At 43.1% G+C, this 17,434-nt stretch overlaps 1 protein-coding gene across 1 annotated transcript in view; it reads left to right on the top strand.

Moving 5' to 3' along the window:
- The first annotated feature begins 201 nt into the window (after positions 1–201).
- The window catches only part of LOC129171431 (medium-chain acyl-CoA ligase ACSF2, mitochondrial-like), a 30,533-nt gene continuing 13,300 nt past the window's right edge, over positions 202–17,434 (top strand). The window contains exons 1-6 of the mRNA XM_054760074.1: positions 202–331; positions 499–630; positions 6,739–6,784; positions 6,859–7,054; positions 7,127–7,255; positions 17,323–17,376. Of these exons, the coding sequence (XP_054616049.1) occupies positions 202–331; positions 499–630; positions 6,739–6,784; positions 6,859–7,054; positions 7,127–7,255; positions 17,323–17,376 (687 nt within the window). The remainder of the gene's footprint in view (positions 332–498; positions 631–6,738; positions 6,785–6,858; positions 7,055–7,126; positions 7,256–17,322; positions 17,377–17,434) is intronic.

The raw sequence follows: 17,434 nt of genomic DNA, 5'->3' as shown, positions 1-17,434 counted from the left end.
ACAAAGTCTGGAGCGATTTAAGACGAGTAAAGGTTGCAGCAGGCCAGCAGGAGGACGGTGGGAGATCTTGTTTCTGGCGCAACAGCAGGCCGCGACAAACTCCTTTACATCTGCCCCCATGGAAGGCCACCAAAATCTCTGTGCTGCCAACAGTGTGTGTCTGATCCCTGGGTGACAGGCCACCTTGGAGGAGTGGCCCCAATGCAGTACTACCGACCTCAACTCCTCAACTTCTCCGGGGGACACCCCTCCAATAACTCCATCCAATCAGCTGCTTCCAAAACCCTCTTCTCCACCTCCCACTGGACGGCCCCCAACACCCAGGCTACAGGTATGATAGTCTCCGTTTCCTCCTCCGCGGGACCAAAGATCCTGGATAGGGCGTCAGGCTTGGTGTTGCGTGAACCGGGTCTATATGTGATTGAGAAATTGAATCTGGTGAGAAACAGTGACCAACATGCCTGGCAGACATTGAGTGTTTGTGCAGTTTTGATGTAGGGGAGGTTCTTGTGGTCCGTGACGACCACAAAGGAAAGGGCCACGCCCTCCAGCCAGTGCCGCCAGTCTCACAGCTCGACAACAATGGCCAGCAGCTCCCTATTACCCACATCATAGTTACCCTCTGCCTGTGTGAGGTGACGCGAGAAGAATACACACGGGTGAAGTCTCTGGTCGACAGGGACTGCTGGGACAGGACAGTTCCCACTCCTGTATCCGATGCATTGACCTATATAAAATTGCAACGCAGGGTCAGGATGAGTTAACACAGAAGCGGAAGTGAATAATGATGCTGCTAAAATTGCAAATAAATCGCCTGTAAAAATTAGCAAAGCCCAGGAACCTCTGCAGACGCTTCCTTGATTTCAGAGACGGCCATTCGACCAGCAGCCTGAATCTTAGCGGGATCGGCACGCAGTTGGCCCTTCTCCATAATGTACCCGAGGAATGATACGGAGGTCGAGTGGAAATCACACTTCTCGGCCTTGACACACATTCTGTTCTCTAATAGGCACTGGAGTACTAGACGGACGTGGTTGATATTCTTGCTGGTTCCTGGAAAAAATGAGAATGTCATCAAGATATAGACGAAACAGAACTTGTGAATCATATCTCTCAGCATGTCATTGATAAGGTTCTGGAATACCAATGGAGCATTAGTAAGCTCAAAGGGCATCACCAGATATTCAAAGTGCCCCAGAAGGGTATTAAAAGCTGTCTTCCACTCGTCTGCTTCCTTAATACGCATCAGGTGATACGTAATGCAGAGGTCGAGTTTAGTAAATACCCAGGCAGCGTGAAGAGCGGAAAAAGCAGACTCCATAACAGGTAAGGAGTAACGATTGCAGACAGTGATGTTATTAAGACCCCGGTAGTTGATGCAGGGTCACAGTGACTTGTCTTTCTTCTCCACAAAGAAAAATGTACACCAGGTGCCGATGAAGGAGGCCGAATAAGGATAGCGGCTAAGGGGGAGGAGTTATATTCCTTAAGACCTTGCTTCTCCGGACCGGAAACATTATAAAGCCTTGTGTTAGGTAACATAGCGTCAGGGAGCAACTTGATGGCGCAGTCATACGGCGATGCGGCGGTAAGGTCTGGGATCTATTCCTGCTGAATACCTGTCTAAGATCGTGATATTCAGCCGGAACGCCTGTCATATCAATCTCCTCCCGCCACAGCGGGGCTTTTAGGTACCGCCGACTGCAAGCAGTTAGCATGGCAGAAGTACTCCAGTTAACAATACACGCCTTCTCCCAGTCGATGGAAGGGTTGTGAAGCTTGAGCTTGAATCCAAAAAACAGTCATCGGACCCCGAATCAATGAGAGTGGACACTTGAATGCTTCTACCCCCCAAATAGTTCCAGTCACTGAAGCCGGTGATGGTAAATCCTGTCGGCTGTGTTCTTAGCATACTCACAGTTCACAGGAGTAGAACGATCCCCGTCAGAGGGTCAATTGGGTCTTGATACCAGTACCTGCCTTTCGGCTGAATCAGGTGTCGATTCCTGTCTACGGGCCGGTCTAGCCGGGCATCGTGCTCTCTCTGACAAGGTGAGGTGGCATCCTCCTGGCTGCATCGGCACCTCTGTTGAGACGGCAGCGGTGTCCATGGGTGACAGGTTCGTGTCTTGTCTGTCCGTCAATGGGGTCGATACCGGCCGGGGTGTCGATGTCCGCAGGTCCTCTCCTCCTCAGCATGCTCTCTGGCACGTTCACTTAGGCGGTTGTCCAATCTAATGGCCAGGTCAATAAATCCATCCAAGGTAAAGGTATCGTCTCTAACCGCAAGCTCGTCCTTTATGCGGGTGTTAAGCGCTTTGCGGAAGATTCCTCTAAGAGCGGTATCGTCATACCTGCTCTCGGCAGCTAGGACTCTATAGTCAATAGCCAAGTCCGCCACTGAACATCCCCTCTGCCTAATATCTAAGAGACGACTCACTGCCTCTCTACCACCAATGGGTTAGTGAAAAACTCTTAATTTCTGCCAAGAAGGTGGGCAGGGAGGTGCATGCCGCAGGTAAGGCCTTGCTCACTGCCATGGCCTAAGTGGCAGCTTTGCCAGTAGGTAAGCTCATGATAAATCTGACTGATCAGAGGAGTAAATGGCTCACTGCTGGTCAAAAACCAAAAAGAGCACTGGTAGAGGAATTACACGCACGAATCAGACTCACCCGAGAAACGAGGAGCGTGAGGAATACTTGGCTCATGATACGGAGTGGGAGTATGTGCTGGCACCGATGCAGGGCTGGTAGTCACTATGCCAGCCGGGGAGCCACGCCTTCCTGCAGCAGGTGCGAACAGGCCCTCTCAAGGCGTTGATCAAGGGACCCGATGTTAGCCGACAAGGCGGTGATGGCCTCCGTGATCTCATGAAGGGTCTTTTCATGATTGCCAACTAACTGGCCTTGATGAGACAGGGCCGTACAGAAGTGTTCCATTTCTGCAGGATCCATTCATGACCAGATTGTTCTGTCGGGTTTGGCACTAGCCAGCGCGAATGTGTGGATCTCATGTAGCGGAACAACAGTCCAATAAGTAACAAAAAATATGACATGTTTTGTCAAAAGGTGTCCATTAAGGGAGAAAAAATACAACACAAATATGAGTGTCCAAAAAGGTAAAAACAGAAAACGCTGACAGCAAAAGGCTGACAGGGAAAACAAACTAACACAACGGTAGAACAAAAAACTGCTGGAAAAAACCCAACAAGTAGGTTTTGATTCTTTCTCCCTTAATAATAAAAACTTTCATTTAAAAACTGCATTCTGTGTTGAGTTGAGTTGTTATTGAGTAATTAGCCTTAGCGTCTAAACAAAACGGCTAGAAGTACTGAACAGGATAATAACTCACAACACTAACAATAAAAGCCAGAAAGCAAGGAAAAGGTACAGGAGCAGGGCTGAGGGGTGAGCAGGTGAGTCACTGCCGTGCCGTGTCTCAATGCAGTATTAGAGGAGCATGTTATAAAATACCTCCACACCGCAGACATTGTCGTGCGACCAGCTTCAAGCTGCTTCCGTGTTCTGCTTCGCTTGACGGCATTCAACCAATAGTGTCACTGCAGCAAAGTGATGTCTTGCCGTACATGTTGCTGTTTCTGTGTGGTATGTATTTATAACAGAGTCCTGATTGGGAGATAACGTCGAAGTCCGATCAAGTCTGAAACCACGTAATCGAGCCCAATTTCCGATCACGTGATCGGATCAGGAGATCCCTAGTTCACTCCCCCTACATGTTTCATGTGGTTTGGTGCAGCTGTGGTTCATTGTTGGGCAGTTGTGGGCAAAGTGCGTAAATGCACTCCTCATTCCGGCTGAAAAGCATTTTAAAGAAATAAAGTTACATTTAGTCACTACAAGACTATGTAGGGTGCTTGATGGCCCATTCAAAGTGTGTTTTGTGTAGGTTCGCACTCACTGCATGGTGTATGTGGTTTGGTGAAGCTGGGGTGCATTTCTGTGCAGTTATAGGTAAAGTGAGAAAAACGTGCCCCGGGCAGGCGTTTCAAGCATGTTTTCTGTGGTTTGGTGCAACTGTGGTTCATTGCTGGGCAGATGTGGGTAAAGGGCTAAAAGGCATTTTAAAGCAATAAAAAGTTACATTTCGCCACTGCAACCCAACTGAAGGTGCTAGATGTTCCATTCAAAGTGTGTTAGGTGTAGGTTCGCAACCTCCGAATGTTTCATGTGCTTTGGTGCATCTGTGGTGCATTGCTGGGCAGCTATAGGCAAAGTAATTAAAAGTGTCATAATCGGTGTGAGCAGGCGTTTAAAGCATGTTTTATGTGGTTTGGTGGGCAATGCATTAGGCACTTTGCCAACAAGTAGGTTTTGATTCTTTCTCCCTTAATAATAAAAACTTTCATTTAAAAACTGCATTTTGTGTTGAGTTGAGTTGTTATTGAGTAATATTTAAATTTGTTTGATGATCTGTAACATTTAGGTGTAACAAGCATGCAAAAAAATAAGAAATCAGGAAGGGAACAAACACTTTTTCACACCACGTATGTACAGTATGTGTGTATCTATGTATGTATCTACATTATGAATGTATGTAAGTGTGTACATCTGTATCCATGCATTTAAGTCTAACCTAAAGCTATCAAAATGTATTGTATTGTTAGGTGATTAAAGGAGGGAATTATAAAAAAACAAACTTTTAAATAAATGTTAAATGTTTAATAAATGTTTTTTAATGTTTAACTATTTATAAATACTGTAAATACTGTATATACTACAATAAATAAATATATAAAAATATTAGGAGAAATATATGTATAAAATGTACTGTAAATGTATATATCAATAGTAATTAATAATACAAAATATGTAATATGAAAACATTTACCTTAAAGACTGAAGTACTAATTCTTTGATTTTTACTATTGTTGATTTCAGGCTCGAGTCTATGCTGTACTTTGGATCACTGGTGAGTGAGACAGGGGTCGCTTTGTAGCAGTTAAGCAGTTAACGATTACACTCCGTAGCAATTCAGTCAGCAACAAAGTAAAGACAAGCTGCAGTTCTCTTGCTGGGAGGCCAATCAGACCAGACATTTTGGGAGTGTTTTCACTTCATTGTTTGACTCTTTGTAATAATGTCAGCGCTCATTTCTTTCTCATGGCTGCGGCCTTGTCAAAGTCTCAGATGTGTGGATGGACTTAAACGGAGCACGGCGTGGGGGACATGCAGTACAAGCTGGCTTCAGCTGAGTCGGTAAGTTGGTCCACTCTCGTCTAAAATAAAGGTTTGTATGTTTCTCTTATTTCCTAACTAGTGAATTTGTTCCCCAGGAACCTTCGCAACCTTCAATATAGTTCTATGCTGGTTTTAACTTTTAAATGATTTTTTAAATTTGTTTTGCCCACAATCCCACTGTGAGACAAGAACACACACACCTTTCCTTTTTCTGTGTGTTCTAGATGGCTGTCTCGTGCTGACAGAGGTTGACTATGGCCTATTAGTAAAAAAAATGCATATTAAGCAAATTGTGCCCAAAATTCAGCATTTTCAAGCATAAAAATGCCAAAATGAACTAAAACACAAATACAGTAAGGGATTAACGGATGCTGTTGGTGGTATGCTTAGGATCATTTGAAAGACATGTTTGTGACCAAATTTCAACTTATGTCAGTATTTCCAGATAATGTTCTTTCTTCAGGATACCATCTATTTTGTGTGGTGCACCAGTTTCTCCTGCAGCAAAACACCCCCACTCATGATGCGGCCATCCCATGCTTCACAGTTGGGATGGTGTTAATCCAAGATTCTCCATTGTTCCTCCAAATGTAACGATGGTCATTATGACCAACTAGTTTCATTTTAGCTTCATCAAACCAGAGGACAAGTCTCCAAAATGTAATCTGTTTTTTTTTATTGTATGTTGCTTTTGGAGTAATTCTTCCCATCTGAGTGGTCTATAAACCCTTGTCGGTACAGGACTCATTTGACTGTGGATAATGACATCATGTTCACAAGGTCTTTAGCTTTGGTTGTGGGGTTGACTTGCATTTTTCAAACAAAAATTAGTTCATCTCTGAGATACACAACGTATATTGATGTATATTGGTTGGACATTCCCATGTTATTTATACTTGTGGATAATTGTTTGAACTGATGAGGGGGAACCTTCAAGCATCTGGAAATGCACCGATGAATGAACCGAACTTGTGGAGTTCCACAATTCTTTTCCTGATATCTTGGCTGTTTCTTTTGATTTTCCCATAATGTCAAACAAGGAAACAGTGTGTTTGAGGAGTGGCCTTACAATACATGCACAGGGCCTCCGATTAATTCAACTGTTAACTGTCAGTTAACCTATCAGAAGCTTTCCATGCCATCATCATTTGGACTTCGCAACATTATTTAAAGATATAGCTTTGTGCATGTAAACTTCAAATAAAGTAATTTTAAAAACTCTCTAAAATATTCCCTCTCTCTTAATTGCAGCATTTAGCAAATCCTAACTGACATAAAACAGGAAAACTTTAGTCTGATCTAAGATGGTGAGAAAAAACATGTAATTACAATGTGTATGTAAACTTTCGGTTTCAATTGTAGTTATATTATAATGTTTTTTTTCTATTAAAAGGTTTTATGGTTGGCTTATGAATGTGATTGGCCTTGTCAGGACATGTGTGTTTTCACCTTTCACCCTCGTTGTCGCACAATTATGCTTTGGCCACACCCTCTTTAGTTACACAAATACACATGACCTGTTCTGCTTCAATTCCATCAGCATTCCAGTTTAGAGAGCTTGGAGTTGGAAAATATGCAGAAATACAGTAAATACTCACTTCCACAGTAATTGTGCACACTTTTAGGTTCTATTTAATAGACCAATTTTACCCATCACCAGGCGGCTCCATGTGGACAGTCCTCCATGCCGACCCTCTCTGACCAGTAGCTACGTCCACGGCACCTCCACCATCTCCCTGCTCTACCAGACCGTGGGACAGAGCCTGGAGGGTGCCGCCCAACGCTGGCCTGACCGCGAGGCCCTGGTCTTCCCGCAGGATGGCGTCAGGAAAACATTTGCACAGTTTCAGCAGGATGTAGGAAAACTGGGAATGTGTATAATTCAAAGATGATGTCTTGTAGAGGTGCTTACCATGACATTTGTGCAGGTTAACAAGGTGGCTGCAGGTCTTCTGGCACTGGGCCTGCAAAGAGGGGACCGTCTAGGCATTTGGGGACCCAATACATATGAATGGATCCTCTTCCAGTTTGCTTCAGCCAAGGCGGGAATCATACAGGTCAGCTGACTTTAAATCCTAGTGAAACAGGGCAAGTGCATGGAACCTGTTGAATATTACTGTATGTAGATGTCAGCTAGTGGGACTTTAGACCTGTGAAGACACTCAGTATGCTAAGTGCACACAAATGTTTGACAGACTAGACAAAATAACTGGCAACATTTGACTTTTTTTTTTTTAAACATAAAATGATTATCAGTGGAAATATACAAAATGATGCGATGTGTGTGTACAATCCATCATAGAAATACTCTACACATGAATCTGCACATTTTTTAATGCTCACAAACAGGCCACGACATTAGGTACACTTGCTCCATCAAGAAGCCTCACTTTAAATTCTGCCGGAATTATGAAAAAAATTGTGTGTGTGTGTGTGTGTGTGTGTGTGTCTGTGTGTGCGTATATACAGTGGTGTGAAAAGTGTTTGCCCCCTTCCTGATTTCTTATTTTTGTCACTGTTAATTGTTTCAGATCATTAAATAAATTTAAATAGTCAATGACAACACAACTGAACACAAAATGCAGTTTTCAAATGAAACGGAGATTAGTAACTGAGCTCCACCTGTCTGGAAAAGGTTATAAATCAATTTCTAAAGCTTTGCGACTCCAGCAAACCAGAGTGAGAGCCATTATCCACAAATGGCGAAAACATGGAACAGTGGTGAACCTTCCCAGGAGTGGCCGGCCAAACAAAATTGCCCAAAGAGTGCAGCAACGACTCATGCAAGAGTGCACAAAAGACCCCACAACAACATCCAAAGAACTGAAGTCCTCACTTGCCTCAGAGTTCCAAGATGAAAACCACTGCTGAACAAAAAGAACATCAAAGGGTCACTGACATAATTTTGCAACTTTGCTTGAATATGTTCGATATTGTTTGTAATTGTGTTCTACCTTGTTAATTTTTTTAACGCAAACGTTAAATTAGTAAAAAATGTAATTTTTTTACGTGTCGGCCGCTCTTGGCTATTTGGCTTGACAGTACGGTATAAACGCATGTTGGATGCTATTCCTATGCTACACAGGACAAAAGGAGGAGAAAGGTGTCAAAGTTGCCACAGAACACAAGTCATGTCTTGTTTTGTCATATTGTATTGTAAACACGATGCCACCATTCAAAGTCAAGCATTCAAAACATTCTACATGTTATAAAACTTAGTTTCACAGTGATACATTAACAGGGAGGCGGCACCGAACACAATAAACAAGGCTCCAAAGAGCCCTTTACGCTCTTTAAGAAGGCGATTTAAAACAATAATTGAAAGATAAGCAACTCCAAGGTAATTTACACTTACCATTTTGTGTTTGAAGCCAACCAATCTTCATGTCTTTGTCATCAGACATATAATCCCATCGTTGGTGGTTCGAATAAATACATAGTAATTCAATGTTCTGAAAGTTCTCTGTTTAATCTTCAGATTTGTCTTCCTCCTCTAAAAACTAATGACAACGCTCAAATCTTCACTATAATCACTGTAGCATCTTCTATCTCGTCCATTCTCTCATGTTTGTTTACTCTGCCTAAGATGAGAGGTGCGCCTTAGCTGACGTCACTCTTGGGAAATGTCCCTTGTCTAAGAAACTAAGACCCAAAATGGTGGCCGCCACATACAAAAATGTAATTTTTTACTAATTTAACGTTCACTTAAAAAAAAACTAACAACGTAGAACATAAAAACAAACAATATGGAACATATTGAAGCAAAGTTGAAAAATCATGTCAATGACCCTTTCAGGCTTGTCTCAATTATGCCAGTAACATCCAACATCCTAACATCCTAGTGGCTTAAGAAACGCCTGGCACCACAAATTAAGCAGCTACTAACATCGGCGACCCACCTAGAATGGTTAACCCAAGGTCAGACGGTTGTCATCATGAAGGACTCCCAGAAGCGATAGCAACATCAAACTATGACCAATACATTTCCTCAGCACCACATGGAAGAAGCTATCAGGCATCATAGCGGCCAACGTATGCAGGCATAATAGGCATATGGATCAATAAATGAGCAGAGCACAGAAGACTATTGGCAGTAACACCAGGGGAGCCAAACAACAGGTGCTGGTTGACAGGGCAATCAGCCAAGACTGTAAGACAAGAAACACTGTGCAATGATTATAAGAAAACTTATGACTTATGACTCGATATGGATACTGGAGTGTCCGGAACCGCATAACATCAGAAGGACACCAAGAACCTTCATCAAGAACCCAATGAGGCATTGGAAGACAACTCTGGAGACCAACCCAAAGCCAGTTGCACAGATGAGCATCAAATGTGGCATATTCCAAGAAGATGATTTGTCCCCACTGCTGTTCTTCACATCATAACCAAGACTGGCTTTAGGTATCGGTTCCGAAGTGGAACAACGATCCTCACATGACCTCAAACTGTATGCCAAGAACGAGTGGATTTACAGCAATGACATTCAGACTAGATGAGCGTGGGCGTATGATCTGTAGACAAGAGATGATGATCACTACTGAAGGAGTTTTTGTTTGTTTGTTTGTTTTTGCTTGTCCTGTCCAGCCATTAGGGCAGATACCGTAAATCACGGTGTATAAACCGCACCCATGTATAAACCGCACCCCCATTTTCAGGCTCACGGCGGGGAAAACATTTTTTTTACTTCATAAATGCTTGCCAACTCTTTCATCTCAAATCAACATGCGTAAAGGTACTAAGCAATTTCAAAAAGACGAAGAAAGGAGAAATCTGCCGTCCATCAATTCATCTGCAATGGAATTCATGTAAGAAAAGTTTGCCGTCAACTTGCTGATGATGTCCTCTCTCCAACGCCGGATGACTGACTCGTCCACACCGTGCTGCCGTCCTGCTGCCCGGTTCCCAAAGTCTTCTGCATACCGGCAGACGGAGAGTTTGAATGCTGCTGTGAAAGATTGTCGTGGCATTTTAGCTTTACCTGCTTTAGCTTTAGCCTTGATTTAACGGTAGCTAACGTTGGTTTAGCGGTGACGCAAGCGGTGACGCGAGTGGCGTCAGTTATCCATGTATTCAAGATTCAAGAGATTCAAGATTCAAGAGAGTTTTATTGTCATGTGCATGGTAAAACAGCAGTTATACTATGCAATGAAAATCTTATTCTGTTCATTCTCCCAAGAAAAGAAAGAAAACACAAGAAAGAACAAGAACATAAGAAACATAAACATATATACCAATAAATTAAGCAACAACAACAGAAGAGACATTAATACAAATAAATAAATAAATAAATAAATAAAGTGCTATGAGTGTGTGCGTGTGTTGCGTGCGACGTGTGTGAGTGCTTCGTTGAGAAGTCTGATGGCCTGTGGGTAAAAGCTGTTTGCCAGCCTTGTGTTCCTGGACTTTAAACTCCTGTAGCGTCTGCCTGACGGTATGAGTGTGAATAATGAGTGTTGTGGATGTGTGCTGTCCTTGATGAGGTTGTGTGTTCTTCGTAGGACTCAAGATTTATAAATGTCTTGCAGTGAGGGGAGGGCTGCCCCAACAATGTTCTGTGAGGTCTTGATCACCCACTGGAGTGCCTTCCTATCACGTGTTGTAGAGTTACCGTACCAAACAGTGATGGAGGCGGTAAGGACACTTTCGATAGTGCATCTGTAGAAGCAACTCATGATTGTGGTAGACATGCCAAATTTCCTCAGTCTACTCAGGAAGTACAGTCTCCTTTGGGACTTCTTCATAATTTGTTGGGTGTTGTTGTTGTGAGACCAGGTGAGGTCCTCGCTGATGTGTGTGCCAAGGAACTTGAAGGTTTTCACCCTCTCCACCTCAGTCTCATCAATAAACAGGGGTTTATGCGGCTCCTTTTCCCTTGTTCTTGGGTCGATGATCATCTCTTTAGTCTTATCTGTATTGAGAAGGAGATTGTTATCATGACACCAAGCTATGAGGTCCGCCACCTCTCTTCTGTATGATGTTTCAACACCACCAGTGATCAGTCCGATGACTGTAGTGTCATCCGCAAATTTAATGATGCTGGTGTTGTTCTGGGAGGCCACACAATCGTAGGTGAAGAGCGTGTAGAGGAGCGGACTCAGCACACACCCCTGTGGGGTCCCAGTGCTCACAATTCTTGAGCTGGATGTGCAATTGTGGACTCTGACTGACTGGGGCCTGCCTGTTAGAAAGTTAAACACCCAGTTACAGAGGGAGGGAGACAGGCCAAGTGTGAAGAGCTTATTTGTGAGTTTGTGGGGGCTGACTGTATTAAAAGCACAGCTATAGTCTATAAATAGCATTCTGACATATGTGTCCTGGCCCTGTAGGTGAGAAAGGGCTGTGTGGATGGTAGTGTTGACTGCATCATCCGTGGACCTGTTCTGGCGATATGCAAACTGTAGAGGGTCCACAGTTGCTGGGATGCTCTTTTTGATGTGGGTCATGACTATTCTTTCAAAGCACTTCATAACAATAGGAGTGAGTGCTATAGGGCGATAGTCATTCAAGCAGGTCACGTTGCTCTTCTTGGGTACGGGTACTATGGTGGTGGACTTAAAGCAGGTCGGTACAGATGCTTGTGCAAGCGACAGGTTAAATATGTCAGCAAGCACATCAGCTAGCTCTGAAGAGCAAACCCGAAGTGCACGTCCTGAGATGTTGTCTGGGCCTGCTACTTTTCGTGGGTTTGTTTTGTGCAGAACCCTGCACACATCAGCTGATGTCACCATGAGAGGTGAGTCCTGTGTGCTCCCCAAGTCCAGCCACCTTCTCTGCTCATCAGGAGTTTGGGTGTCAAAGCGGGCATACAACTCATTCACAGCTCATCTGGAAGTGTGGTTTGGCTGGACGTGGCTACGCTACTCCGCTGTCGATAGTCTGTGATGTGCTGGAGCCCCGCCCACATGCGCCGGGGGTCTGAGGTGGAATAGTAGCCCTCCAGCTTCTGTCTGTACTGTCTTTTGGCCTCTCGTATGGACCTCCTCAGGTCATATCTGGCCTTTTTGTAGTCCTCAGCGGTGCCCATGACAAATGCAGTCAAACGAGCACGTAGCTTAGCCCTTACATCACAGTTCATCCACTGTTTTTGGTTAGGGTATTTTCATACTTGGTGGTGGTAACAGTCTCTATGCATGTGCTAATGTAGCCAGTAACAGCAGAAGCATATTCATCCAAATCAACAGTACAATCTTCCCTCCCCGCTGCAGTTTTAAACACATCCCAGTTTGTGCAGCCAAAGCAGTCCTGAAGTACTTGATCAGTTTCTTCATTCCACACTTTAACTGCTGTACTTACAGGGGGAGCTTTTTTGAGAAGTTGTCTGTATGTTGGATAAAGGAATATAGAGATGTGGTCGGCCTTTCCAAAGTGGGGTCTTGGAACAGCCTTTAAAGCACCTTTCATGTTGCTGTAGACTTGGTCCAGGATGTTATTTTCCCTCGTGGGAAAGCTCACATGCTGTTAATATTTGGGGAGGACAGTCCTGAGGTTACAGTGGTTGAAATCGCCAGATATAATGAATACAGCGTCTGGGTGTTTGGTCTCGTGTTTATCAATGATGTCATGCAGAAGGCCTAGTGCATTAGCAGTGTTAGCTCGTGGTGGGATGTAAACAGCAGTTAAATACACAGCGCTAAACTCACGAGGCAAATAAAAAGGTCTGCATTTCACCATCAGCAGCTCAATGTCCTGCGAGCAGTGCTTTTCCATCGTCTGTAAGTCTATGTACCACCGTTTGTTTACGTAAACACAGACGCCGCCACCTCTGTGTTTACCAGACGCTAAAGTCCGATCTCCCCGGTAAGCAGCAAATGTTTCTGGTATATCCTCCGTCAGACAGGTTTCTGTGAAGGTGAGGACACAGCATTCCCTGATCTCACGTTGAGCTGTAATCCTTACTCTTAGTTCGTCCATCTTGTTTTCGAGGGAGCGGACGTTGGCTAGCAGCAGGCTTGGTAGCGGTGGCCTAGTTGCTCTAGCTTTTAGCCTAGCATGCAGGCCAGCCCGCTTGCCTCATTTACGCCTTGGACGCTTTGCTCGCCGGGTATTCAGCTCACCAGGCCCGCAGGCTGCTGCGTTCTCCCGGCGCAGAAGAAAGGCAAAGTCTGAGAGGCTAAATGAAAGTTCATGGATTCTCATGTATTGTACATAACACTGCATTGCTTCAGTGTGAATTTGAATAAACTCCAACGTTGTATTGTATTTTAAACCATCTGCAATGTTTTAATGGAAGCTTAGGTTAGCTTCAGTGTATATAGAGATCGTTTCACTGTGTGAAAATACAGACACACAGCAGTCAGATAAGTGAAAAAGGAATTGCACTTTCAGCAACTGTACAGCAGAGGGCGCTAAAGTCAAAGCAACTGTCTGACCCACAGACTTCTATTCTAAAGTCTGCTTCTGATCAATTTCTGTCTGGTCACAGACTTGTCATCGTGTATAAACCGCACCCCGATTTTTGGCGTCTTACCGGTGGAAAAAAAGCGTTGTTTATACACCATGATTTACGGTAGTATTGTTGATCTAAATGCCCTTTTGTGCTCAAAACATTTGGTTTGGTTTGGTTTGGTTTAGTTTATTTGAACATGAAGGTTACAATGGAATACATCTCATGAATCATTCTTTGACAGTTTCACATGTCCAAAAGGAGTAGGAAGAAGCAAAACTTATTTAATCCTACCCCCCGTCTATTCCACATCTATTACAACACTTGTTATTCACTTCCTGCGTTCCATGTCATGTTTTCTGTGACAATCAGGATACTAATACATAAAGGATGACAGTAAGACCGAAAAAAAAAATATATAAGTTAAATATTAATAAAGAAAGAGTATTTTCCTTTTTTTTCTTTTTTCTTTTCCCTTCCCCCTTTTTTTCTCTTTTTTTTTCTCCTCCCCTTTCCGTAAAAAAACAAAAGCAAAAATAAAAAAATAAAAAATAAAATATATATATATATATATATATATATATATATATATATATATATATATGTGTGTGTGTGTGTGTGTGTGTGTGTGTAACGAACCTGACAGAACATCATTGTGATGATCAACACTCTTCTGCCTTGTATTTAACAAACATCAACTGCTTGTATTGTTTTTTGAATTTGCTAATCTCTGTACTTTGAGTTCCTTACTCAATCCGTTCCATAATTTAATTCCGAACACTGAAATGCTGTGGGTTTTCAGCATAGTTCTCGCGTATAAATGTTTTAAGTTCAACTTGCTCTGCCAGGTAAAAGTGTGAGATACACTTCCTCTGTAATACAGAATTTATTTGACTTTGATGTTTTTTTATGCAAATTTGGAGCGGCCGGACCGAAGCAGGAGGAGATAAAGAAGAGAAGAGAAAACAGGGGGGAGTGCGAGGACAAGAGGGGGACAATAAAGAGAGAGACAAGGACAACAGCAACAACAATAACATAACAACGGAAACAAACAGGACTACATCAGCAAATGTCTGTGACGGCTATAAAGACCATGACGGAAAGGACAAAACAATATCAACAACCACAATGACAATGCTGCATTGAAACAGTCACACACATTAGTAGTAATAGTAGTAATTAAATTCTTAACTATGATAGTGAATAGAATGACAATAACATAATGCGCACAATTGTAACAACTATAATCATATTGCCGACATCACCGTCGCTGTAATAAAACCAACAACATAATAACACCCTGGTTACTCAGTGACTAATGTGGGGAAGTACGTATGTACTTTGAGTGTGCATATGTACGTGTGTACTGGTATCTATGTGTGCGAATGTGTGAACGTGTAATAGTCACTGAGAATGCATGACAGGAGAGGGACTGCCTTCCACCACCCAGCAAGTTCTGCCCCACACATCCAGGCCGGGCCCCCACCACCAGAAAGCCACCGGGACTACAGGGGCGGGCAGAACCAAGACCAGCCCCCCAAGAACCAGCCCACAAGGCCCCCCCCCCTCGGGACGACAAGCAAGGGGCCGCAGAGAGGCAATCCCAACCAGAAACAGGACAGCCAACCACCGAGACTGGCGAGAGACCACACCCCACAAGGACAGACGGGCACCGGGGGCCACCCACCAGCAGGCCCAGAGACGCCCCCGCAACTGGAAAGGAGCCCGCCCACGGCCTTTATTTGTATCCGACGGGCCAATATCAAGAAATCAATTTAAAGATGCAGCCACGCCTCCCTCTCTCTCTCTCTCTCTCTCTCCTGCCGGCTGGGACTTCTGCCTCCAGCATTGCTCCACCCAGGGCGCCATCTGATTGGTTAAGCAAGCTCTCGAAATTGTAATAAAAATCCCAGTGCTCTACATCTCACAACTACTACTAACGTTACAGTGAGCAGCAGAATAACGTAAGAGCGGAGTAAACATGTATGTGAATTACTTGAAAGAAGGCTGCTGATAATGTCGATAGTTAAACAGTCCGTCATAGTAAAAGCAAGTGTGTGATTGAGAGAGCGCCCGTAAAATCTCAATTCACTTGTTTTATTGGAAGGACACACGCCAAGGTGGAGACTGGTTAGAATACCATAACATTAGTTTGCCAGTCTGGCTCTCAAGGCTCAGCAGAATATATATTAGCAATGGGGAGAATGTATGTGGAGCCGGTCTGTGCTCACACTGGCTAAAAATTGATTCTGCATTGTGTTCTTTGACGTTTGTGAGTGACGAGGAGACAGCTGCAGTTCTCTTGCCAGCCAGAGGGGGCGTTTTTCCTCTGTGCACAACATATAGAATGTACAGAAACCTGAATAAGCTTCATGCACACGTCTCCTCTCCTCAGCAGTCCAGAAGGCCCCTGAAGCATTTTAAACAAAATATACAAAAAGAGGGAGCCGACATACCAGTGCACAACATATAAAATGTACAGCAACCTGAATAAGCTTCATGCACACGTCTCCTAAAAAAAGAAAACTACATGAAAAACGAACTCCCCAAAAGTAGCTTAATTAACAGCACTAACGTTCGTGAGTTGTCTTCAAATGCTGTACATCATACAGAGAGCACACAATGACATGAAATGTCTCTTATATTCATATTAACACATTAAAACATTGTTGCCACCAGACTAACATACAGTACCTCTCCTCAGCAGTCCAGAAGGCGATTTAAGAGGAGCGCCAAAATGGCAGGAAATGACATCACAGCGATGTCAAAGTTCACACGACAAAAAGGAACGCAAATAAAATGAAGACTGCCCATAAAAAGGTCCATATAGCAACAAATGCATACAGTACGTGAGAAATGAAAAAAATAATTATTGGTGAAATTAAATTAACTGAATTAACACATCAGTTACATACTGTATGTACCTAATGTGGAGGATTGTGTGTTTTTGCGTTAAAGTCACATGAAAAACTCTACAGCTCACGTCTACTACAATAAAGTTACGTTAAGAGCGGAGTAAACACAAGCGCCAGCTTTGCTGCTCGTAGTACCTCCTGATATGTCTGTGAATCACTTGAAACAATGCTGTTGGTAAAATCAATGTGGAAACAGTCTATGATTGTAGAAGCCTGTGTGTGTGACTGTGAGAGAGAGCAAGGCATTCCTTTTAGTCTTGTTTTGTTGCAGGGAAGTACTCTGAGATGAAAGCTCAAAAACTTCAGGGAGGTATTATATAAGTTTTTATTTAACTTTACAAGAGTTGCTGCTGAACTTGTCATCTCCCTGTACATTTCGTTGTGTTTGAACTTAAAGATAAGTTATATATAAATGTTACTTTATTCACTGTGGAAACATTTCAAGGGGCTATTTATTTAAGTTTTTATTCAACTTCTTTGTCTAGGAACTCCATGCTCTTCTGGAGCTGTCTTTCTGTTTGTTTTGTTAAATAAATATGCTTCAGGCAGTTAAACGATGTTAAGTGTTTGTATTATTCAACATTTTTACCAATTTTTACACTTTTACTGCAAATGAATATCGGCTCCAAATGTCGGTTATCGGCCTCCTTAACTACTAATAATGATCAGTATCAGTCCTGAAAAACCCATATCAGTCGAGCTCTAGTTTACACCTCTTTGGTAGATAAACAAGTTTACCTAAAAATTAATATATCACAATTATAGGGATAATTATAGGGTGTTTTACACAAGTTATGATGATGTGACCTGCTTCTTACAGGTGTCGTTGAACCCGGCCTATGAACTAAATGAAGTGGAGTTCACGCTTAAAAAGGTTTGTTTTCAACATTCTTACGTATGAAACAGTATGAACTAACTTGATGCTTACTGCA

The sequence above is a fragment of the Dunckerocampus dactyliophorus genome, chromosome 18 (genome assembly GCF_027744805.1).
Source record: "Dunckerocampus dactyliophorus isolate RoL2022-P2 chromosome 18, RoL_Ddac_1.1, whole genome shotgun sequence".
NCBI classification, from domain to species: domain Eukaryota; kingdom Metazoa; phylum Chordata; class Actinopteri; order Syngnathiformes; family Syngnathidae; genus Dunckerocampus; species Dunckerocampus dactyliophorus.
The sequence above is the reverse complement of the archived record's forward strand: the minus strand, read 5'-3'. Positions and strand labels throughout refer to the sequence as shown.